This window comes from Gorilla gorilla, chromosome X (assembly GCF_029281585.2).
Source record: "Gorilla gorilla gorilla isolate KB3781 chromosome X, NHGRI_mGorGor1-v2.1_pri, whole genome shotgun sequence".
Classification (NCBI taxonomy): domain Eukaryota; kingdom Metazoa; phylum Chordata; class Mammalia; order Primates; family Hominidae; genus Gorilla; species Gorilla gorilla.
In genome coordinates, this window is record NC_073247.2 from 132174087 (window position 1) to 132200107 (window position 26021).

General features: G+C 43.3%; 1 protein-coding gene across 3 annotated transcripts in view; it reads right to left on the minus strand.

Moving 5' to 3' along the window:
- Window positions 1–5320, minus strand: part of LAMP2 (lysosomal associated membrane protein 2) — a 43638-nt gene extending 38318 nt beyond the window's left edge. Inside the window, exon 1 of one of the 3 annotated variants that reach the window (XM_031006046.3) lies at window positions 5015–5277. In XM_031006046.3, the coding sequence (XP_030861906.1) occupies window positions 5015–5078 (64 nt within the window). In that variant the 5' untranslated portion in view covers window positions 5079–5277. Of the gene's footprint in view, window positions 1–5014 lie in introns of all 3 variants that reach the window. The other 2 variants (XM_031006047.3, XM_031006048.2) reach the window with 2 other exon arrangements.
- Window positions 5321–26021: the final 20701 nt, after the last annotated feature.

Sequence of the window (26021 nt, forward strand, 5' to 3'; positions counted from 1 at the left end):
CTAACTTTGTGAAAACCTAACTCTCCTCACCAAGGAACTCCTAATTCTCCATATTACCCCCTTCAAGACTATGGAGGTATATCTGAAGGAGTACAGGTAAGAGACTAGCATTATTATATGGGATTATACGTTAGTAAATTACTGTATAATTATCCGTACTGCTTAGCACTGATCTTGAAGTTTTCAATCCAAAAGAACTTCTTGCAAAACATTATTTAAAATTCATGGAAGAAAAAGGAGACTAAATGAGTCTAGTTTACCACCACATCCCTAGTGCCCACCAATGAATATCTTCAACACAAATTCACTACGGGTTAACCATGTACCAGACCCTATGCTAGGTAGGCAATGGGAAGTAACAGTACATAAGATAGTCTCTGCTCTTAGAGACTGCTACCATAGGAGAGACTTGACTAAAACTAGGGGGAAACAAAAAAGAGTGGAAAATAGGCTAGTAACCTAAGATTTTGCAAATGATAAGATTTATTCCTATTTCCCCAGATGGTCACATGGCTGGCCTCCTGCCAACACCCAGGTCTCTGTCCAAATGTCACCCGATAATGGAAGGCCCTCTGACCACATAATATAAAGAAGGATCATCCACCATCACCCATTCCTATCATCTACTCATTCTCCTTTCTCATTACCTGTGTAATTTTCTTCATAGTGTTTTTGTTTTGTTTTGTTTTGAGACAGAGTTTTGCTCTTGTCCCCCAGGCTGGAGGACAGTGGCATGATCTCGGCTCACCGCAACTTCCACCTCCTGGATTCAAGCAATTCTCCTGCCTCAGCCTCCCGAGTAGCTGGGACTACAGGTGCTGGCCACCATGCCCTTGTATTTTTAGTAGAGATGGGGTTTCACCATGTTGGCTAGGCTGGTCTCGAACTCCTGACCTCAGGTGATTTGCCCACCTTGACCTCCCAAAGTGCTGGGATTACAGGCGTGAGCCACCACGCCCGGCCTCTTCATAGTGTTTATCACTATCTGACATTATATTATTTATCTGTTGAGCTTTCTTCTCCCATTAAAATGTAAGCTCCATGAGAGCAGGAACCTCATCTGTCTTATCCATTCCTCTGTCCCTTTCACCTAATATAGTGGCTGGGACACAATAGGCATTCAGTAAACGTGTGGAAGGGAGAGGCTCCTACCAGTAACATACACTAAGAATATTTCTGTGAGGTTTTTCCCACCCAGAAAAGACTCAAACCTAAAAAAAAAAAAAATCTGAACCCTAAAAAAACAAACAAACAAACCAAAAAACAGAAGTCAAGCTAGTTATAAGAATCAATAACCACAGAAGAATCCTGAAATCTATGATATCACAAAAGGGCCATAATTAGGCAATTATATAAAGAAAGGATTTTCACCCACTATCCACTTTATAACACCTCTAAATCATATAGCTTCTCTTCGGAAAGTTGTCTGGTCAGTTACAATTCATCCAAATAAACACCAGCATAATTTAATCTCTATGAAAAAGACCAATATATAGCCTCTAAGAATCCTTTTCTGTACTTATTCTAAAGCTGCTGTTTTTAAAAGGTTACGGGTGAAGCTGGGATAGAGTTATAAAGTTACAAAGTCAAACTGGCACAGCTAGAGCACTAATGCTAATAAGACTATAAATTTAGGACAGGTCCTCCTTCATTGGCACTCTGTACAGTACCCAGGCACAGTTCTAGCTACATAGTAGGTACTTTACAAATATTTATTGATTTAGCTACATATTAGGTACTTTACAAATATTTATTAAGTTTTCAAAAATCTATTATTGGTATCCATTTTGATATAGAAAAGTAACTTGTGCAAAACCCACCAAGCAACTGCTAAATTCTTGACAGAAAAAGCTATATGGGAGGACTTTGGGCTCCACACTGAACCAAGAGCCATCAGAAAATGCAGCTGTATAGAAAAATGGTTTCTATTTCATCCTGGAACCTCTTAAAAATCAGATCTAGGTACATTATTAATATTTACTTTTCCAAATCCTGCTCTGAACTTGGAGGCGGAGGGAATCAATCTTGGAAATTTTCCAAGATGAAGAATCTAGTTAGTCCTGATCAATAAATGGCAAACTAGCAGATGAGCTGATGGGTTCTTTTATGTGCTTCTTTTTGCATGTTTATTTTCTGCAATGAGTAAGCATTGCTTTTGTAAAAACAAAACAAAAAAGCTTTCATTAAAAAACAAAAAAAAATTTAATGACATGAAAGCCAACAAGTAGGACAACTATTATTTTTTTCACTTTCCCAAAACAATAACAGTGTTGTATTTGTGCACAGATTCAATTGGCAGGGAACTACTGATTAACAGATGCCTTGGTCAGATGTGTTCTAGTCACTGATAAGGTACTTTCCATTGTAAACAATCCTTTCTTAGGGTCAGTTGGCCCTCAGTAAGTGCTCCAAGGTACAGTTAAGGCTTCCAATTAAGTATTCAAGCAAAGCCTGCCTCAAGGCCGCCTTTCAGAAGTGCTACAGAAGAGTTTCCTGCACGCTGTGAACAGTTGGACTACATCAGGGATTCCCAAAGTTTTGGTGTCAGGACCCCTTTACTTTCTTATCCACTGAGGACTTCACAGAGGTTTATGTGAGTCATATGTATTGGTATTTACAGTATTAGAAATTAAAACTGAGAAATGAATAAAATATAAGAACATCAGAGTGGTGAGGTCATCACATGTTACGTAGCCACTGGAAAACTCTGCTGTACACTGGTGAGAGGATGAGAGTGAAAAGGACAAAGGACAAATAACTTCTTTTTTTTTTTTTTTTTGAGACAGAGTTTCGCTCATGTTGCCCAGGCTGGAGTGCAGTGGCGCAATCTTGGCTCACCGCAACCTCCGCCTCCTGGGTTCAAGCGATTCTCCTGCCTCGGCCTCCCAAGTAGCTGGGATTACAGGCATGTGCCACGACACCCGGCTAATTTTTGTATTTTTAGTAGAGACTGGGTTTCACCATGTTGGTCAGGCTGGTCTTGAACTCCTGATCTCAGGTGATCCGCCCGCCTCAGCCTCCCAAAGTGCTGGGATTACAGGCGTGAGCCACTGTGCCCAGCAGAAAAGGACAAATACCTTCTTAACATTATTCCGAAGTTTTGATTTCACAGACGCATGAAAAGGTCCTCGAGAGTCACTGAATTAGATAATCAAGAACCCTTCCAATACTATGGTTTTCGAGCAGGATTTATCAATGTTGGCACCATTGACATTTTCAGGAAGATAATTCTTTGTTGTCAGGGGCTGCCCTGTGCTTAGTTAGGATGTTTAGCAGCATCCTTGGCCTCTACCCACTAGATGCTAAAAGCAATCCCCCAGTTGTGACAACCAAAAATGTCTCCAGATGTTGCCAAATGTCCCCTGGTTGAGAATCACTATTCCAGGGTGTTGATTTCATTCTACTGAAATGTGAATTACAAAATGTATACCTCTCACTGCTTTCTCAGACCCCTAATATGTCTATTTCTTCCCCCACTCCCATCTGGGTCTGTTCTTTATGTTATTTTATTAAGTCACAAATAGCAAGAGCAGGTGGGTAGCAACAAGCACAGCATGAATCAAAGTCAGGAAGAGACACTTTAGTCAAAGTTCACTTTTAGGCATTAAAGTTGTTAGGGACCCACTGCCTATTAGGACACAACACAATCAGCGAACATTCACCCAGCCATTTATTTATTTTTATTTTTTGAGACAGAGTTTCACTCTTGTCGCCCAGGCTGGAGTGCAATGGCGCAATCTCGGCTCACTGCAACCTCCGCCTTCTGGGTTCAAGCGATTCTCTTGCCTCAGCCGCCCAAGCAGCTGGGATTACAGGCATGTGCCACGACGCCCGGCTAATTTTTGTATTTTTAGTAGAGATGGGGTTTCACCATGTTGGCCAGGCTGGTCTTGAATTCCTGACCTCAGGTGATACACCCGCCTCGGCCTCCCAAAGTGCTGGGATTACAGGCATGAGCCACCGCGCCCGGCCCCATCCAGCCATTCTTAGGCCCTGGTAACAACCCAATCCTTAGCAAGTTGTCTACCTGCTCCCTGCACCCCCAAAATATGAGGCAATAGGTTAGCTGTGTGATGGGGAAGAAAGAAAAGAAGAAACTCTGAAGGCAAAGAGGTAGTCTACCAAACTCAAATACTCCACCCCCAAAACCTCACATCTGGGAGGCCCTCCTAACTGAAACGTCTGGGGATTTTTTTGTCAGCGTCTGGCTGGGAGGAAGTAGCAAAACTGGGAGAAAATCGACATCCTCAATACCTCCAAGTCAGATGTGCACTCCCCATCAAAGTTCCCCCCGAACCCCTTAGTCTCCAGAGGTTGGGTCCAAGTTTTCTTTCCTGGAAATTGCCCCAGCTACCTTAGGTTCCTTCGCCCTTAAAACTATGACTACCAAACTCAAACCCAGCATCACTCCTAATCTCTTGAATCACCCTTTCTTCACAGTCTCAAATTCCAACCTTCAAAATGCTCAACCCTGTCACTGCCCCTGCCCCTCAGGCTCTACTGTCCTATCTGTCCCATCTGTCCCCCACCCACACACTTCCCCCAAGCTACTCCAGGCAGGCATGGTCTCCTCTCTTAATTTCCTATCTCACCCCATAGTTTTTCCACCATCTTCAAAACTCTTCCCTGATCTCAGCAAACCAAGACTCTCCTAATTGTCTCTGGCGCCCAAAATCTGCATGTACCACCCTCCTACGCTCACTCCTTAGTGTTTTACCCAAGTTACTCTTTCCACCCTGACCCTCCCCACGCTTCACTCCTCCCAGCCTACTCCCTCGGCGTCCACCCCCCGTTACCGGCCGCTTCTTACTCTCCTGGGCCCTTCTTCCCCGCCATCCGTCAGTCAGGCCTTCTCTAGGTCACCGCTTGCCTCCCCGGGCCAACCGCCGCCGCCCAGTGTTAGCTGCTGAGCCTCTCAACCCCCTCCCCCTCGGACCAGTCTTTCAGGTTGTAGCTTTGAACTGGTGCCCCGGGCCCAGGCGGACAGACTAATCGGGAGGGCCCGACAACTCACCCAGGACTAGGCAGACCAGAACGAGCCCTGAGCCCGGAACCGGGAAGAGGCGGAAGCACACCATGACCCCGCAGAGCAGGCGGCGACGGCGGCGGTACAACAACAGCTGCAACACCAGGGAAAAGGCTTGCTGGACCTGGGTCAAGAGCACTGATGACCACTGACCACAGCCTTGCAAAAGCCAGGAATCGGCGCTTCAGTGCGAGTCATAAGACTAGGGGCAGGGCTCTTTCTTGCTTACAGCCAATCTCCGCGCTTGAAAGCGGCGAGAGGGGTGGTGATGTAGCGGCCGGTGGGCGGGGCGACCACGCCCTGGCTTTTTGGTTCACAGCCCTTCCTATGCTCCTGAGAGATATGCGCGGACGGCATTTTCTTTTTCTTTTTCTTTCTTTCTTTTTTTTTTTTAATTTTACTTTAAGTTCTGGGATACATGTGCAGAATGTGCAGCTTTGTTACATAGGTATACATGTGCCATGGTGGTTTGCTGCACCTATCAACCCGTCATCTAGGTTTTAAGCCCCACATGCATTAGGTATTTCTCCTAATGCTCTCCCTCCCCTTGGCCCCCACCCCTTGAGAGGCCCCCGTGTGTGTTGTTCCCCTCCCTGTGTCCATGTGTTCTCATTGTTCAACTCCCATTTATGAGTGAGAACATGCAGTGTTTGGTTTTCTGTTCCTGTGTTAGTTTGCTGAGGATGATGGCTTCCAGCTTCATCCATGTCCCTGCAAAGGACACGATCTCATTTTTTTATGGCTGCATAGTATTCCATGGCATATATGTGCCACGTTTTCTTTATCTAGTCTATCACTGATGGGCATTTGGGTTGGTTCCAAGTCTTTGCTATTGTAAATAGTGCTGCAATAAACATATGTGTGCATGCATCAAATGGTATTTCTGGTTCTAGATTTTTGAGGAATCGCCACACTGTCTGCCACAATAGTTGAACTAATTTACACTCCCACCAACAGTGTAAAAGCGCTCCTATTTTTCCTCAGCCTCGCCAGCATCTATTGTTTCCTGATTTTTTAATAATCACCATTCTGACTGGCGTGAGATGGTATCTCATTGTGGTTTTGATTTGCCTTTCTCTAATGATCAGTAATAATGAGCTTTTTTTCATGTTTGTTGCTGCATAAATGTCTTTTTTTGAGAAGTGTCTGGTCATATCCTTTGCCCACCTTTTGATGGGGTTGTTTTTTTCTTGTAAATTTGTTTAAGTTCCTTGTAGATTCTGGATATTAGACCTTTGTCAGATGGGTAGATTGCAAAAATTTTCTCCCATTCTGCAGGTTGCCTGTTCACGCTAATGCTAATTTCTTTTGCTGTGCAGAACTTCTTTTAATTAGATCCCATTTGTCAATTTTGACTTTTGTTGCGATTGCTTTTGGTGTTTTAGTCATGAAGTCTTTGCCCATGCCTATGGCGGACGGTATTTTCTAAGGCTAAGGAGAGAGGAGGAACTTTTGAGGGCCGTAGATAGTAGACTATTTCCGTTTTGGCTCCTTGACAAAGAAGAGAAAAATTTTGCGGGCACAAAAACGGTTGCTAGGCATCTCAAACGTAATACATACAAAAATAATACATGCTTATTCTCCAAACACTGTTGTTACCTATGCAGTTCATGCTGTGAGATGGACGAGGGAACCTAGAGGGTAGTATGGAGTCACGGACCATCGGAACAAGACATGATCTTGAAATTCACCTAGTTACAGCACCCTGTTCTCAAGTGGGGGAATTGAGCTCAGAAACAAGAAGCATCTTTTTTAAACACAGGAAGAAAAAAATGAGAGAAATAAAACAGAAGGATAAAGGGGAAAAATAGAGATCATCTGTATTCCTACTATTAACATTATTATATATATTTACACACATATATACACACACCCACATCTATACTTCCAGATATTTTTCCTATGTACATACACACAAATATTCTGTAATGAGTTCATACTAAGCATACTGTTTGCTATACTTGATAGATGAACAGACAAAACCTAAAATATTCAACAGATGAAAGCATTTAAAAATCTTGAGTTGGAATAAAGCACTGATTCTCAAGTGTTAGTTTCCAAAAGAACCATCTGGTTTTGGGTTTTTTTTTTTTTTAACATACGGATTCCTGTACCTCATTCCCCAGAGATTCTGAAACAGTAGGTCTGTGGCAGTCTTATTAATCACTTCTTTAACAAACACCCCAAGTGATTCTGATTCTGTGGTCCATGGACCACACTTTGAGAAACACTGAAAGAGAGCTTCAAAATCATCTAGTCCAGGAGATTTTAATCTGGAGTTTATGTATGAGTTTAGACAGGATGGGAGAGGTGTCGGTGAATCCTCAGAAATTACATGCAACATTTATGCATGTGTATTTTTGTGAGGAAGTTTGTAGTTTTCACTAGTTCTCCAATGGGACCTGTGACTCCTTGCCCTAACCCCTACCCTAATTCAAATATTAAGAACCACCGATCTGCCCCACTATTGTTTGCTTTAATGTAATTAATTCCTGAAAGTGAGAACATTTGTCAATGAATGTTTACTACCATAGATGAAACTAATTTGTGAACAAGTGACCCAACACAAGACTAATGAACACTGCATACAGTGTTAGTAATTGCCTTTAGCAAAATGTCATTTGACTGCCATCAATGAGACTTGGCAGGAGCCATGTCCTGGGCATAGTAGTCTTCAGGGAACCCACAATTGAATTGAGCCCTCTGAAGATGCCCCACCAATACTTCCTGGACTCTAGCTCTTCTCTCTCAATTGTAAATCGCATAACTTTAATGTTCAGTAAAACCCTATGCTCTTTCTATAAGAAGAAACAAAAAAAGAACATAGTGGAAAGAACATTGGGTTAGCAGTCAGAGGAGTTGGTTGTGAGACGCTACTTACTGGCAGTGTGATCTTAGGCAGGTCACTTCATCTGTTTGAACTTCTATATCTTTATTGGTAAAAGGAAATAATGAGACTAGAGCTGTTTCTTGATCCTGGCTGCATGTTGGAATCACTTGTGGAGCTTTAAAAGTGGAAAATTCCCCTTGGTCCCATCCCTTGAGATTCTGATTCAGTTTATCTGAAGTCAGGCCTGGACATGGTGTTTTTCTCAAAACTCCCCAAAACAATATTGGTGGGCCTCAGATGATCTCTAAGTTGGCATCAGGTTTATAATTCAAGGATTCTATGTGAGTAAATGCTCATTTATTTAAAATTGGCCAGGCGCAGTGGCTCAAACCTGTAATCCCAACACTTTGGGAAGCCAAAGCAGGCAGATTGCCTGAGCTCAGGAGTTTGAGACCAGTCTGACCAACATGGTGAAACCCCATCTCTACAAAAAATTAAAAATTAGCTGGGGGTGGTGGCGTGCACCTGTAGTCCCAGCTACTTGGGGGCTGAGGCAAGAGGATTGTTCAAGTCCAGGAGGTGGAGGCTGCAGTAAGCCATGTTTGCACCACTGCACTCCAGCCTGGGTGACAGAGCAAGACCCTGTCTCTGAAAATATATGTATATATTTATATTTATATATAAGGATAGCCAGCCATGGTGGTGCACACCTGTAGTCCCAGATACCAGGGAGGCTGAGATGGGAGGGTCGCTTGAGCCCAGGAGGTTGAGGCTGCAGTGCTCTTTGATGGCGCCACTCCACTCCAGCCTATGCAAATGAGTGAGACCCTGTCTCTAGCAATTAAAATAAAATAAAATACTGTCCCAATTTGTCAAATATCTGGTGTAATAAATTGTCACCCTTTATCTCTTGAAGGTGTCATCAAATTAAAAAAATAAACACAGTGAAATACGAGCAGCCTTACAAGCGAAATCCACCCTCACCCCCATCACAACCTTTTCCTCAGGCAAATACAAATGCTGGCTCCTTGACTGGGACAGGCATCGTCGTGAGACACAACAATGTTTTGAAAGTTGTAGATACATGCTGGGTATTTTGTCAGAATAAATAGGCTAAAAATTCTCAAGTCTTTGTTTGCACTGAGCTTCCATACTCAGAAATGTTTAATGTTTTCTCCAAAAAGCACTGTGAGAAACATCCCTTTTCTTATACAGTCTCCCATTACCCTGCCCCAGATTGAAGGAGCTTTTCCTTGGCTTTCGGTGGTAGACGCAGATGTATACGTGAGACTGGGGTTAGTGTTTGAGGAAACCTGTGAGATCCCCTCCGATCTAAGCTTCACAAAAGTTGACTTGATTGTTGATACCGCTGTATCTAGGGTGCTTTTATGTGCGCTCCTGAATATACCTCATACCACCCCAGTGCACAAACTCCTCAGCAGTCCCCCCACACTGTCCCCTACCATCATAGGTGGATTAAGACTCTTTTCAGCACCTTTGAGAGTGCATGACTTTTTGGCCAAAGAGCAGGAAATCATTGGCAAACATTTCCCTACATGTCAACATACTGAATGGTGTAAGAAATGATGACCCTATCAGATTTGGTAAATGATAGACAATGAAATGTGGGGATGAGCAGAGGAAATGAACTTAAAGGTGCGGAAGTTTAGAATGGAAGAATAATAAATAGTTATTAAATAAATGGGCTGGGCACGGTGGCTCATGCCTGTAATCCCAGCACTTTGGGAGGCCAAGAGGGATGGATCACTTGAGATCAGGAGTTCAAGACCAGCCTGGCCAACATGGCGAAACCCCATCTCTACCAAAAAGTACAAAAATTAGCTGGGTGTGGTGGCACATGCCTTTAAACCCAGCTACTCAGGAGGCTGAGGTTCAAAAATTGCTTGAACCAGGGAGGCGAAGTTTGCAGTGAGCCAAGATTGCGCCACTGCCCTCCAGCCTCGGTGACAAAGTGGGACCCTGTCTCAAAAAATAATAATAATAAATAATAAAAATAAATAAATGAGTGCCCCTGAGGTATTGGTGTCATCTATTTGCCACCAAAAATCTTTACTTTTTAAATTTGCATTATCTTTTTCTCTGCCCCATTTTTCCTTTCCCTACTCATCTTTTTTAGTTTCTCCTACCCTCCCTCTTTTTCCTTTCTCCTTCTGGCATGTCCCTTTTTTCTGGATAATACCTTTAATATCTACTGTCTGGATGACAGTATGGTCATCGCTCAACCCCACAGCGAGGTCACAGTGGGCTCAAGGGGCTGCCAACTCTTCAGCCAGAGTTCTCTGGATAAATGGAAACATGCCATTTTGAGTTGTTTGTTCTCCTGGCCAGTAGTATTCTCAACCTCCCCTGCCAAAAGATCTGATCCAATCTGCTAAAACAAAATGGTTTATGCATCACAACCACTGGAGGGCTTATTAAAACACAGATTACTAGGCCCCACTGTGAAGTTCAACAGCTCTGGGGTAGGACACAAGAATCTGCATTTCTAGCAACTTCCCTAGTGATCTGATGCTGCTGGTCTGGAGACCACATTCTGAGTAATGAGATCTCAAACTCTCAGCAGGGGCTCTCTGTCCTCTGGGGAATGGGATTAGGAGATGAAGGAGGGCTGGGCATGGTGGCTCATGCCTGTAATCCTAGCACTTTGGGAGGCCAAGGAGGGTGGATCACCTGAGGTCAGGAGTTCAAGACCAGCCTGGCCAACATGGCGAAACCCTGTCTCTACTAAAAAAAAAAAAAAAATACAAAAATTAGCCGGGCGTGGTGGCAGGTGCCTGTAATCCCAGCTACTCAGGAGGCTGAGGCAGGAGAATAGCTTGAACCCGGGAGGCAGAGGTTGCAGTGAGCTGAGATTGTGCCATTGCACTCCAGCCTGGGAGACAGAGCAAGACTGCGTCTCAAAAAAAAAAAAAAAAAAAAACAAAAGATGAAGGAGAAGAGATTTTTATTAACTTCTGCAGTAAAGTTGTACAACGAATGGGTTTTTTTGTAATAATGAGTTTTTAATTAATGTAAATTATTAAAAATCAAATCATTTAAAATGTTATGAGCCAGGTGCGGTGGCTTATGCCTGTAATCCCAGCACTTTAGGAGGCTGAGTCCGGCAGATCACCTGAGGTCAGGAGTTTGAGACCAGCCTGACCAACATGGTGCAACCCCGTCTCTACTAATAATACAATAATAATAATAATAATAATAAATAATACAAAAATTAGCCAGGCGTGGTGGCACATGCCTGTCTGTAATCCCAGCTACTTGGGAGGCTGAGGCAGGAGAATCATTGAACCACCCCGCCTCCCAAAAAAAAGTTATCCAAAAAGCCACCGTTTCCCCTCTTTTGGACCCCAGTCCCATTGCCCAAAGTAACAACTGCTATTGGTCTTTTTTTTTTTTACACTGCAGAGAAAAATCATATGTGTACCAGCATATATATTTACATTCTTTTTTAAAAAAAATAGACAAATATGATATTGTTTAGTGACTTACTTTTCTCACTTAGTGGCATATTTTGAAGATTATTCTTACAAGTCTGTAGCTTTACCTCATTCTTTTAAAAGCCTGCATAATCTTTGTGTAGCTGTACTATACAAACATAAAAAATATTCTTAAACACCTTTTCCTCAAATCTCTAGATCTGTCTGCAGCATCACCATGTGGTTAGTATAGGGATTGCATCATAGAACAACACCACTTTATTTTATAGAGAATTTTAATAAACCATTTAGACTTATGTCACTGTTTTGAAAACTGGAAACGTGCCACAACATAAGCATTGCTCATCTGGCCAGCAGTTGTGATGCTGAACTAGATTTTTGGAACCCACTCAGCCATCAGATTATTATTTATTATTTATTTTTTATTTTTCGAGATGGAGTTTCACTCTTGTCACCCAGGCTGGAGTGCAGCGACGCGATCTCAGCTCACTGCAACCTCTGCCTCCCAGGTTCAAGCGATTCTTCTGCCTCAGCCTCCCGAGTAGCTGGGATTACAGGCGTGTGCCACCATGCCTGGCTAATTTTTTCTGTATTTTTAGTAGAGACGGGGTTTTGCCATGTTGGCCAGGCTGGTCTTGAACTCCTGACCTCAGGTAATCTGCCTGTCTTGGCCTCCCAAAGTGGTGGGATTACAGGCGTGGACAGCGCCCGGCCAGCCATCAGATTATTATGCGACCTTAGGAAAGTCACTTCATCCCCTTCGTGCATCTGATCTCCCTCTCCACATACAAATTATGACACACATCTCTCCCCCTCCCCCCAATTTGGAGGAAATAGGACATAGCTGACAGCAGGAAGTTGCTTCTTAGAAATTAAAACACTAGCTGGGGCCAGGCGCGGTGGCTCACACCCGTAATCCCAGCACTTTGGGAGGCCGAGGCGGGTGTATCACCTGAGGTTAGGAGTTCAAGACCAGTCTGGCCAACATGGTGAAACCCCGTCTCTACTAAAAGTACAAAAATTAGCCAGATGGGGTAGCGCATGCCTGTAATTCCAGCTACTTGGGAGGCTGAAGCAGGAGAATGGCTTGAACCCAGGAGGTAGAGTCTGTAGTGAGCTGAGATTGTACCACTGCACTCCAGCCTGGGCGACAGAGTGAGACTCTGTCTCCAAAAAAAAGAAAAGAAAAATTAAGTAACTTGCCCATGGTCACATGTCTAGTAAATGGTGCAGCCAAACCAGATTTCAAATTCTGGCAGTCCAGCCCCAGTATACCTGCTCCTAACCATGACACTATTGTGCAAAGGTCTCTAGCACCAAGTGCTATTTCTAATCCCTGAAAAGCCTATCTGCCCATTGAATACATCGACTCAGATTGCTCACTGACACCTCCAATTTAATATATCCTAAACCAAACTCAGCATTTCTCTTTTTCTCCAAGCCAGGCGTCCCTCCCAACTTTTTTCGTTCCCACCATTCTCCCAGTCACCCAGATTAGAAATCTTGACACTACCTTTAATCCAGCTCCTCCATACCCCAAACTAGCCACACATCAACTTCTGTTGATTTTCCTTTTATTATTTTTCTTCACTCCATACTTAGCACTCTATTCCCACCTTAGGCCAGGCCTTTATTATCTAGCTGGTCTCCTTGATTCCAATCCATTTACACACCAATGTCACAGTGATCTTCCTCAGATAATGCTTTTACCGCATCCTCCTCCTATTTAAAATCTTTTGATAGCTCTCTCTCCCTCTCTCTCCTATTATATTAACTCTAGATTCTTCTGCTTGGCTTTTAAGGGCTTCAGTCTGGTTCCTCCCTACCGAGCCGATCTTTTCACATTACACATTCTCTGCTCTAATTTGGCTGGCCTCCTTACTGCTGCATAAGTTTTCATTCACATTACATCTGTGGCAGACATGGCTGGTTGCCTACCAGTTATTCCCCCTCCTTCCTTAGTAACAGAACCTTGATTATGTTACAGGTGACAGTGTGTTCCCCAAGAGGTGAATCATAATTGTTTTAAGCCGGTCATGCAAATTTTTGCTAGTGATGGATATAGGGGTGACTAGGTGACTTAGTTCTGGCTAATGAGACATAAGGAGAACTCTGAGGGAGTTTCTGGGAAAGATTTTTCCTCTCTGAAAAAGAGATGATCATAGAAAAGAGCTCCATCAATCTCTTGCTTAAGTTACTAGAGTTAGGATGTGGTGCTTGATGGTGTGGCAGCCATCTTGGAACCATGAGAGGAGACATTGCCATTGCAATGAGGATGTCAAAACAAAAAGATAAAAGTACTGGTGATATTGTTGAGTTGCTACACAAACTCTGGGACTGCCCAGCTCCCGGTATCTTGTGAAGTGGTGCTATGGACTGAATGTGATTTCCCAAAATTCATATGTTGAAGTCCTCATCTTCAATGTAATGGTATTTGGAGGTGGGACCTTTGGGAGGTAATTAGGTTTAGACAAGGTCCTGAGGCTGGGCTCCCATGGTGGGATTAGTGTCCTTATAAGAAGAGGAAGAGACCATAGCCCTCTTTCTTTTCAACATGTGAGGATAAAGCCAAGAAAGCAGCCATCTACAAACCAAGAAGAGTGCCCTCACCAGACACTAGATGTGCTGGCACTTTGATCTTGGACTTCCAGCCTCCAGAGTGTGAGAAATCAGTGTTTGTTGTTTAAACCACCCATTCTATGGTATTTTGTTATAGGAGCCTGAGCAGACTAAGACAAGTGGACTAGCAAATATCTGTAAAAGTTTAAGTCACTGATAATTCGGGGATTTTGTTACTTGCATTTGAAGTCATCTGAACTAATACCGTACTCTTCATCCAGGAAGCTGTCCATTTGTTCCACCATCAATTTAAATACTGAAATGTTTTCAAGAAGCAGCTCAAACCCTACCTGCCAGCAAATTATCCCCTGACCACTGCAGACCTCACTGATCTCTTCTGCTGAACTTCTGAACTAATATTTAACAGGTGTCCTGCAGCTTGGTACTTCATTACATTAAGCTTTTATGGAACTTTTCACTCTGTTTTCTCCCAGGTTTGCCTCTTCAACTGGGCTAAGTTTCTTGAGAACCATGCCTTCTACTACTGTAGTTTGCCTCCGGTACTGCCAGCAGTGCCTAGCATTGTGCCACACAGCTAGTGTCTCTCAACCTTCTTTGTCTGAAGAATATTGGTGGCAGTTGCTTGGAATTTTGAGTGCCAAACAAGAGGCACCTCGGTCTCTTCTCACAGTAAGTAACTTTTAACTCTAGGACATGTAATTCAAAGTCCAAAGTAAACAGATGACATGTTTTGAGCTGAAAGGGTTTATGAGATTTGACAAATTGTTCAGTAGTATTAAACCCTCAAATCTATACTGTGGAACATATAAATCAGTGCTTCTCAATAATGGTTGCACATTAGGATCACCTGGGTAACGCTTTTAAACATACAGATGCCAGGGTCTCACCGCCAGAGATTCTGACTTAATTAATTATTTTATTTTATTTTATTTTTGAGATGGAATTTCGCTCTGTTACCCAGGCTGGAGTGCAATGGCGTGATCTTGACTCACTGCAACCTCCGCCTCCCGGGTTCAAGTGATTCTCCTGCCTCTGCCTCCCGAGTAGCTGGGAATACAGGTGCCCACCACCACGCCCAGCTAATGACTTAATTAATACAAGGTGTGTCCTGAATGGCAGCAGTTTTAAGAGGGCGCCAGATGATTCTAATGTACAGCCAGGGTTGAGACCCAGTGCTGTAGATCACTGTGTTGATGTTCTAGGGCAGGGTTCTTAAACTCCAGTGTCCATAAGTATCACCTGTGTTTTATACAAAAATAATGATTTCTGAGCCCCACTACCAGAGAGTCTAAAGGCCTGGGTGGGACCCAGGGGACTGTATTTTTAGAAAAACAGTCATGTGATACAGATATATGTGGTATGTGGGCCACACTTTGAGAAACTCTGTTCTAAATGCACTTAGAAAATTTTATAATCTATTTTTTACTTGCTTAAGCAATTATGGTTGTCTGCCCTACAGAAAGGAAAAAAACAAGATTTGTTTAGATTAAACTGATGATTCAAACTGAAGGACAATGCTAATTTCCAATGTGCTAGAAGTGAGTATAAGTATGGAAAAGAAAAAAATACATTTTAAATGACAGAAACATTTTCATGAAAATTAAGTGAGCATAAATTTTGCAAATTATCCAAATTTAGGAGGGCAAGCTAGTCCACCAATTCAGATTCAAATGCATGAAGATTTCTAATTATCTGGAACAGGAACAGTGGGCCCAAACCAGTGAGATGAAAGTGAACAGGGATAAACATAAAATCTAGTATTACGAGCTTTAAAAAAAAAATCTATCTCACAAATACAAGATGGAAGAGACCATATTAGCAAAAACTCATGGGAAAAAGATCTGCAGGATTATATTACTGACAAATTATGAATCAACAGTGTGACTTTTTTTTTTTTTTTTTAATGAAAGTGAGCCGGGCATGGTGGCTCACGTCTACAGTCTCCAGCACTTTGGGAGGCTGAGGTGGGTGGATAGCTTGAGGACAGGAGTTCAAGACCAGTCTGTCCAATATGGCGAATCCCCAACTCTATTAAAAATACAAAAATTCTCCAGGCGTGGTGGCGCACACCTGTAATCCCAGCCACTCAGGTGGCTGAGACACGAGAATAGCTTGAACACAGGAGGCAGAGGTTGCAGTGAGCCGGGACTGTGCCACTGCACTCCATGCTGGGCAACAGAGTGAGACTCTGTCTCAAAAAAAAAAAAAGTGAAAAGTACAAGCTTGGGCCACTTAGGTAGAAAGCTCAAGCAAGCAAGTCAAGGGAGATGATATCCTAATGGACTCTGCCATGGAGTTATATATCCAGTTCTGGGTTCCACAGTTACAGAAGGACATTAACATACCAGAGAGCCTCCAGGATAGAGAGACCAGAATTGGGGAGGCTCTGGAAAATCTTCCCATGGGGACATGCTCAGGCTGGAGAACAGAATCTGTCTTAGCAGGGTAGCTAAGGTAGGTCTTCAAACCTTTCTCCTTCAAACCTTCTTCCTTCTGCCCTGTGTACAATGAACACAGGGTAGAGTGAAGAAGATATTTTCTAGAGCTCTGGAGAGCAAAGTAAAAAGGATAGTTTGTCATTAAAAGGAGCCAGGGTTCAGTTTAGTAGGAAGGGGGAGTTTTTAACAATGAAATCTTAAAAAGTAGTAACTCATAATTATTCGTTCTGAGACACCGGAAGTGTGGTTTAAAGAGAAGCTGAATTGAGCATTTGTCCAGAAAATATGAGTTTCAGTATCAGAAGACAAGTTAGATACGATGGCCTCTAAACACTCTACCAACTTGAATTCCACAGCTTTCTGAAATTTCTTGTGCCTCAGTAGTAGTTAGAGAAGAAAGTTTACAGTAAATTAAAATACATGGCTGGGCGCAGTGGCTCACGCCTCTAATCCCAGCACTTTGGGAGGTCGAGGTGGGAGGATCACCTGAGGCCAGGAGTTCGAAACTAGCCTGGCCAACATGGTGAAACCCCATCTCTACTAAAAATACAAAACTTAGCCAGGCATGGTGGCACACACCTGTAATCCCAGCTACTCAGGAGGCTGAAGCAGGAGAATCACTTGAACCCGGGAGGCAGAGGCTGCAGTGAGCCAAGATCACACCATTGCACTCCAGCCTGGGCAACAAGAACAAAATTCCATCTCAAAAAAAAAAAAAAGAAAGAAAAAAAGGCCGGGTGTGGTGGCTCATGCCTGTAATCCCAGCACTTTGGGAGGCCAAGGTGGGTGGATCACGAGGTCAGGAGATTGAGACCGTCCTGGCTGCTATGGTGAAACCCTGTCTCTACTAAAAATACAAAAAATTAGCTGGGCGTAGTGGCGGGTGCCTGTAGTCCCAGCTACTAGGGAGGCTGAGGCGGGAGAATGGCGTGAACCCGGGAGGCAGAGCTTGCAGTGAGCTGAGCTCGCGCCACTGCACTCCAGCCTGGGCGAAAGAGCGAGACTCCATCTCAAAAAAAAAAAAGAAAATACAAAAGGCATTCAACAGTGATATTATGAAAGGAAAGGCACATTCAATGCCATCAAACTTTCTTTCACAAATACTTCAGAAGAAAGCCTTTGACTTTTTGTTAATTACAAAACAGCTAGTGGAGAGAGACCCCTTACCCCCATTCCAGAGTTACTTGATCTGATAGGCAGAACAATGTGCCCCTGACAAAGGGGTCCATATCCTAATCCTCAGAAAAATGGGGAATTGGGGTGTCAGATGGAATTAAGGTTGCTATCATCTGACTTTAAAGTAGGGAGCTTATACAAGGTTATCCAGTGGGCCCAATGTAGTCACAAGAGTGCTTCTAAGTGAAAGAAGGAGGCAGCAGAGTCAGTCAAAGACAGAGATGTGACAATGGAAGCAGAGGTCACAGTGATACCACGTGAGAAAGACTCAACCAGCCATTGTTCCCTTTGATGTTGGAGGAAGGGGCCATGAGACAAGGAATTTAGGCAGCCTACATAAAGTAGAGAAGGCAAGGAAACAGATTCTCCCCTAAAGCCTCCAGAAACCTGTAAGTCTAGACAACGATTTTGGGGCAGTTTGAGGCCCTGAGTCCATTTTATATCCCTTCTGCATCCTCCCCTCCCTTCTACAACTCAAGTTTCAGGGAGCATACCTACAACTGTCTTCACTCGATAACTTCCTTCCAACTCAGCAGTTGCTCAAGTACTCAGACCTTTATTTATTTATTTTTATTTTTATTTTTATTTATTTATTTTTTGAGACAGAGTTTCACTGTCACCCAGGCTGGAGTGCAGTGGCGCGATCTTGGCTCACTACAACCTCCACCTCCTGGGTTCAAGCGATTCTCCTGCCTCAGCCTCCTGAGTAGCTGGGCTTACAGGCGCACGCCACCACATCCAGCTAATTTGCATATTTTTAGTAGAGATAGGGTTTCACCATGTTGGCCAGGCTGGTCTTGAGCCCTGAACTTCAAGTGATCTGCCCACCTCGGCCTTCCAATATTGTTGGGATTGCAGGCATGAGCCACCACACCCAGCTCTCATCCCTTTAATGTATGGTACGGGTAGGATTTTTTTTTCATACTCCTAACATTTTGCTTTGTGATCACGTGTCTAGCCATTTATTCCTTTAATCAATCAGCTTGGCTCCTCTCCATCCACATTGGCTTTCTGGCTGTTCTTCAGGTACACTCCCACTTCCGGGGACTTGACACTGGCTGCTCTGCCTGGGACTTTCTTCTCTCAGGTATCCCGATGGGTAACTCTCTCATTTCCTTGAAGTCTTTGCTTAACTGTCACTTTCTCAATGAAGCCTATCCTGACTACGCTATTTAACACTGAGACCCCCCTTCCACCCATGTCACCCCACCAACACACTTTCAAACTCCCTTTTCCTGTCCATTTTTTCATAGCACTTATCTCTTTCTAACACAAAATAGAATTTAATTACTAATGTCATGCACTTACTATCTGTCTTCTCCCATTAAAATATTAATGCCACAAAGTGAGGGGATTGGTGTGTTTTCTGTTCACTGATATATCCCTAAGCACTAAGAACAGTGCCTGGTACATAGTAGATACTCAGTAAATACTACTGTCAAATTAATGAATTTATTATCTTCGTGGTACCTATTACTAGGCCAGATCCTGGAGTAGGGCTATAAGAGAATAAAACATTTTGTGACTTAGAATCTGCCTCTCCAAATATTATACACCTATTTGATTTCATTTTGGCTGGCTAGGCTGCAAACATTTGGAGGCAGGTATACTACCTTTGACTTGCCTCAACTCCCCTGATGCTCACTCAGTCCCTTTCCTTCCCACCCCACGCCCGGTGCCCCAACCCTAATTGCTATTCTACTGGCACCCATTCTTTCCAAGTTTCTCTTCTCTCTTCAGTGGGGAGGAATAAGTAGGAAGGGGTAAAATCACTCTTTTCACTAAATCTAGATACTTACCAATATATATGATGTTGGAACGCTTCAGAAAAACACAAATAATTCTTAGAACAATAATTTGGGATTTTTATTTTTACAACATAAACGTGTAGGAAAACCTCAAACAACTCTAAAACTTAAAAAAGAAAAAAAAAGTTCAGGTGTGTTTTTGCCTTAAACAAATTCCAGTAAGTGAGAACTCAAACTTATAAAAATAGACTGGATCTGGGAGCAGCTTTTCACATTTCAAAGGATGCCTCACTTCATATAAAGAATTTACTACATGTTTTTGTTGTTGTTGTTGTTGTTTTGTTTTGTTTTTTTCTGAGACAGAGTCTCAATCTGCCACCCAGGCTAGAGTGCAGTGGTGCAATCTCAGATCACTGCAACCTCCACCTCCCGGGTTCAAGCGATTCTCCTGCCTCAGCCTCCTGAGTAGCTGGGACTACAGGCATGTGCCACCACGCCTGGCTAATTTTTTTGTACTTTTAGTAGAGATGGGGTTTCACCATGTTGGTTAGGCTGATTTTGAACTCCTGACCTCAAATGATCCACCCGCCTCGGCCTCCCGAAGTGCTGGGATTACAGGCGTGAGCCACTGCGTCCAGACAGTTATTTTAAATAGTTCGTTCAATTGAATAAAAAATTGAACCCATATGTCCTACAATGGGGAAACTGAGATTAAATGATCAACGTTCAATTCATGCAATGGACTACTAAACAGTCATTAAAAGTTATGTTCTTAATAAAATGGGAAAATGCTAATATTATAATGGGGGAGAAAGTTGAAAACAAAATTGTATAATTACAATTATTTTTAAAAATCCATAATATTATATACCTTAAATTGGTATATTGGGCTATTAAAAAAAAGGAAAAACAAACAAAATCCATAATGAGAATACTGGAAGGAAAGACACCAAATTATTAACAGATTGTTTCTGAGTGTAAAGATTGTAAATAATTTCCTTTTATTCTTTTGAATTGTCTGTCTACATTTTCTATAATGGGAGCGTATTATTTTTATTGTAAAGATTAATATATGGCCAGGCCCGGTAGCTCATGCCTGTAATCCCAGCACTTTGGAGGCCAAGGTGGGGAAGATCATTTGAGGTCAGGAGTTGGAGACCAGCCTGGCCAACATGGTGAAAACCCATCTCTACTGAAAATAACCAGGTGTGGTGGTACACCTGTAATCCCAGCTACTCCGGAGGCTGAGGCAGGAGAATCGCTGGAACCCAGGAGGCAGAGGTTGCAGTGAGCCGAGATCGCACCACTGCACTCCAACCTGGGTGACCGAGTGAGACTCTGTCTCGAAACAAAATAAAATAAAATTTTAAAAAAGATTAAAGTAAACTTTAAAAACAAAATCCAGGTTTGATTTTTTAAAATTTGATTTGCACAAAACTTTCCAGAATTGTCACTATTGAGGTGACTATTGAGTTGTCACTATTGAGGGAGAAAAAATTCCAGGACAACTGTTTATCAAGTTTTTAATCTAATCACTCATTTGCTTAAGAACGAATCTATAAGATCTATTATACAACATGGTAACTATAGTTCATTACAATATGTTGTGGACTGAAAATTGCTAAGTAGCTAGGCGTGGTGGCTCACGCCTGTAATCCCAGCACTTTGGGAGGCCAAGGCAGTAGGATCGCATGAACCCAGGAGTTCAAGACCAGTGTGGGAAACATAGCAAAACCCCGTCTCTACAAAAAAAATGCACAAAATAGCTGGACGTGGTGGTGCATACCTGTGGTCCCACTGCTCGGGAACCAAGGTAGAAGAGTGAGAAAAACTGATGGTCCTTTTAAGAAAATGTGTGGCAGTTGCTTCTGTGGGAAATGAGGGAGGAGCCTCATGTCAAGTGGTTATTTAAAACCCATATCTTGTCATTTGTGGGCTTGAAATGAATTTGGCTAAATGAATTGACTAAATTGAATTTTTAGAAATCAAATCTTGATCTTCATTTCTAAAGGTTTAAAATGTATTTGTTCTTTGTATCGAATGGAGGAATTCCGTTTAAATGTTCAAAACTGGTAGGTAGGACTGTACAAGAAAAGATGAAGGCGGTGATGACAAACCAATAAATTCAAGGAGGCCGTTTGGAGAAATCGCTGAGTCAAGAGTACGGCAATCACGTGAAGATTTTAATAAAAACGAAACTAATCAGACGCGTTTAGCCTTCCCTTCCCTCTCCACCCACTTTTGGTCTTGTTAAAGGGAAGAGGAGGGTCGGTTTTAATCAATCCTACTTGGCGGAGCACTGAGAAGGTGGCGGAAGGAGGGGCAACTGGGCCCGGCTGGCGCGCCTTTAGGCACGTGGGTCTGGGTTGCGGACCAGGAACACAGCGATCTGGGCGAAACATTGGCCTTTTGTGTCTCTTGCGTTTGGTACGTTTTGGGGGCCGGCTGCAGCTGTGAGAGGCCGCACTCGCTGCCAGCGGTCAAGGCGACCTTGTTCAGCAAAGCCACTATTGTACTTTGAGCTAGTGACTCCGGCGGCTTGGCAGCTTTCTAGGCATTCCTCCAGGACCTTTCTCCCCCTGGAGGCCTCAGCTTTAAATGCAGTTTGTTTTTACAGCTGGATACAGCTCTATTCTTGGCTTTGGCGCCAAGAGTAGCTTGCAATCCTTGCCAGTTAATTGTGGCCTCTGCGCGAAAAGAACGATGAAGTGCTGCCCTTTATGTCTAAAGGTGGCGCTTCGGACTTCGCTGGCAGTAGGTGCTTTGAAGTCTTTCTTCAGCGAACCTACTCATCTGGTGGCCTTTATGCGAGCATGAACCTGCACCAAAGCCACTAGGCTTAGTACCTTTCCTGGGTTGGCACGTCTGTGGGTGCCGCTGTAGCTATAAATGACTTTGATTGGCATAAACACAATTGTTTCACATGTGCACTTGTCAAAATTTAATTAATTGGACGCTTTATTTCTGCTAGCGAAGTTTCCTAAAAACAAATAAATAGTACACTTTAAATATATGTAGCTTATTATATGTCACTGATGCCTCAATAAAGTTGTTTAAAAGAAGCACATTCAGAAGATTAATACATGATAACTAAGATTAAGTAACTGATAAAAATACAAAATGTGTTTCTTTTATCTACATCACCGAGTAAAGAAAAAAATCACATCTATTGCCCAATTTCATAATTTAACTGCCATTTATTTTAAAGCCTTTAATTTCTGTAAATATAGGCACGTGGTTTTACTTGCAAAGTTTTCCTGAGGATGTTTAATTAATGTTTGATTTACTATTGCCCTGACACCGAAGAAAACACAAAGCCACTATTCTTCAAAAAAGAAAAGAAAAAAAGAAAGAAAACAAGTGATCATAGCCCCGTAGGAGATAGCCCGGCACAGGGGTCAGGAACCCTGGCTAAGGGGTCAGGCCAACGTCGGTCTGAACAGAAACTGCCATATACCAGCTGTGTGAGCTAAGTTGAATTCCTCATTTTCTCTGAGCCTCGGCTTTCTCACAGAGTTCCTGAGTGAATCAGGGTCAGCAAGGGAGGAGTAGAAGGAGAGTAATTTGGGGGGAACCTCAACTCTACGTGGGCCTCAAATATGGGCTGCTGTCTCATAATAAATTTGTGTGGAATTACTGGGAGAATGATTCTCACAAAAGTCGATCCTAAGTGAAATCTGTCAGCCCTGCTACTAGAAGGTAAGAGAATAGGAGGTCGGTGAGTGTCCTTAAAATCTGAAAGTTTCAGCTGAGTGTGGTGGCTCATGCCTGTAATCTCAGCACTTTGGGAGGCCGAGGCAGATGGATCACCTGAGATCAGGAGTTCGAGACCAGCCTGGCCAACATGGTGAAACCTCGTCTCTACTAATAATACACAAAGTAGCCAGGCATGGTGGTGCATGCCTATCATCCCAGCTACTCAGGAGGCTGAGGCAGGAGAATCACTTGAACCTGGGAGGCAGAGGTTGCAGTGAGCCAAGATCACACCATTGCACTCCAGCCTTGGCAACAAGAGTGAAACTCCGTCTCAAAAAAAAAAAAAAAAAATAGAAAGTTTCCCAGGCCTGAAGGACTTTTAATGATTAAATGAGATAATAATGAGTGTGAAGGCCCAGAACGCTACCTGATACATACTACTGTGTAATCAATGATATTTATTTCTATTTTGTCATTATCATCAGTGGTGTAATCACCACCAATGGCACTTATTTTTTTTTATTCTCATTGGTGATCGAACCACCTACCTGATAGTATTATTGTGAGCAGAGCGTTAATGAACAAAAGCAAGTAGAGTTCCTAGCAGAGAGCCTGAGACATAAGGCTAGTCGGTATTCATTTTCTTCCCCCTTCCCTCTCCCTTACTTTGAAGCATTCAGCTCAGATTCAGCCTACATCATGAAGTTTTCCCTGCTTCACATTTCCCAAGTCAACACATGTGGCCTTTCCTGTGGCTACGGGGTTGGATGGGAGAAGCGTCATTGCCAAGTGCAGGCTAGCGTGGGAGACCTGAGTTGGCTCAGCTGGCACTGAGCTGCAGGAAGGCATCTAAGCTTGCACCGACGTGTTGCCCTGGACTTTGTGCACTTCAGTTGTAGTTGCTATAAGGGAAGGAAGTGGGGTGTCACAGGTTGGGTTTTGCCAAAATAGGCTGAGGTAGAATTTGACGTGAAAGATGTTTATTTAGAAATCAATACCTGTGAAAGGAAGGGGTGGGAGGCAGGATGCATCCCAACAACAGTGATGCCAGCCCAACACAGCCTTGACCAACCCCACAGGAATGTCTGGAGTGACTATTGCCATCAGTGTCCCACAGTGGGCTGATAAGGCTGGGCCTTCATCCCCCTCTCTCTATCACTGGATGCAGGCTGCCCTGGAGAGAGCATGACCTCATGACCTGAAGTGGAGGCAGACCCTGCAGTCGCTGACAGCTAATTCTTTTTCATTTTCATTTTCATTTTTCGAGATGGAGTCTTGCTCTGTTGCCCAGGCTGGAGTGCAGTGGCATGATCTTGGCTCACTGCAACCTCCACCTTCTGGGTTCAAGTGATTCTTCTGCCTCAGCCTCCCGAGTAGCTGGGACTACAGGTGCATGCTACCACACTCAGCTAGTTTTTGTATTTTTAGTAGAGACGGGTTCACCATATTGGCCAGGCTGCTCTTGAACTCCTGACCTTTTGTTCTGCCCGCCTCGGCCTCCCAAAGTGCTGGGATTACAGGCATAAGCCACCGCCCCCGGCCTGATTCTGAGCATACTCTTCACAGCTGAGCAGCAAGTCCTTTTTTGCAGGGGGATCAGAATGGCATATTCCCTATGTCCACCACAACGGGGGCAAACCAACAGTATAGTAACACATGGCAAACCGTTGAATGTCCCGAACAGTGAATTGCAACTATATCTCAACATGTAAGGAAGAGGACTAGCAGCCATCTCTTGACACAGGATAGTAGGAAAAGTGAGATGAAATGTCTGTGTACCAGACAACTGTACATGTGCGGTAAGAGCAGCTGCCACAGAGAAAAGAGTGAGTGCAGGAAGAGAAGGGAGGCAGGCCCGGGACCCAAACCTTGAAGCACTCCTAACAGTTAGACTTGGGTAGAGGAGGAGGAACATCAGAGTAAGGATGAAACCCCCCCAGAAGCGAAAAGAGGGAAGAACATTTTCAGGAGGATGTATAATCAACTGGGTCAAAAGTTCATCATCCACATCATCATCATCATGATATTACTATTCTAGGATGTTGGTTAAGACCACGTGGAGTTATTAAATGGGACCCAGTTTAAGAAATAATAGGCTGGGCCTGGCGACTCACACCTGTAATCTCAGTACTTTGGGAGGCCAAGGTGGGAGGATCACTTGGGCCCAGGATTTCGAGACCAGCCTGAACAATACAATGAGACCCCATCTCTACAAAAAATAAAATAAAAACTAGCCAGGCGTGGTAGCATGTGCCTATCTATAGTCCCGGCTACTGGGGAGGCTGAGGTGAGAGGATGGCTTGAGCCTGGGAAGTTGAGGCTGCAGTGAGCCGTGGTCGCACCACTGCATTCAAGCCAGAGTGAGAGTACGACCTTTTCTCAAACAAACAAACAAACAAAAAGAAATGATCATCTAGTGAGAAGTAGTATAACCAGGATGACTCTACATTCTCATTTTGCCTGGGACAGTCTCAGTTTATATCCATTGTCCCACATCTCATCCAATTTAGCATTTGTCTCACGTTTTTCATTTTTGAACTAAATATTACTCTCAGTAGTTCCACTAAAATAATTTGGTTTGAGTTTAGTAGATCTCCACTTTGAACTTCCAGTTTCTACAGAGTTCTCATTTTGGCTCTCACCTGATTAAATCTGAAAAACAACCACTGATAATCTCTCTTTTCCTTACCCTTTCCAGAAATAACATAACTAACCTCCTCATCAAGGAAAGCAGGCAGAGGAACTCATTGATAAAAGGAAATATGCCCAGACATCAGCAGTTAGGGACTGATAACAACCTCAGATCTCATGTAGTGGTGGAGGAAGTATCTGACACTGTTCAGCTGCCTGCCACTTGGAGTACTGGCCAGTGGTTCTTTGGCCTGTGAGTTCCATGTGTGTTTCAGAAGCCATCAGGTCAGACTTGGAACCAACCCAAATGCCCATCAATGATAGACTGGATAAAGAAAATGTGGCACATATACACCATGGAATACTATGCAGCCATAAACAAGAATAACATCATGTCCTTTGCAGGGACATGGATGAAGCTGGAAGCCATCATCCTCAGCA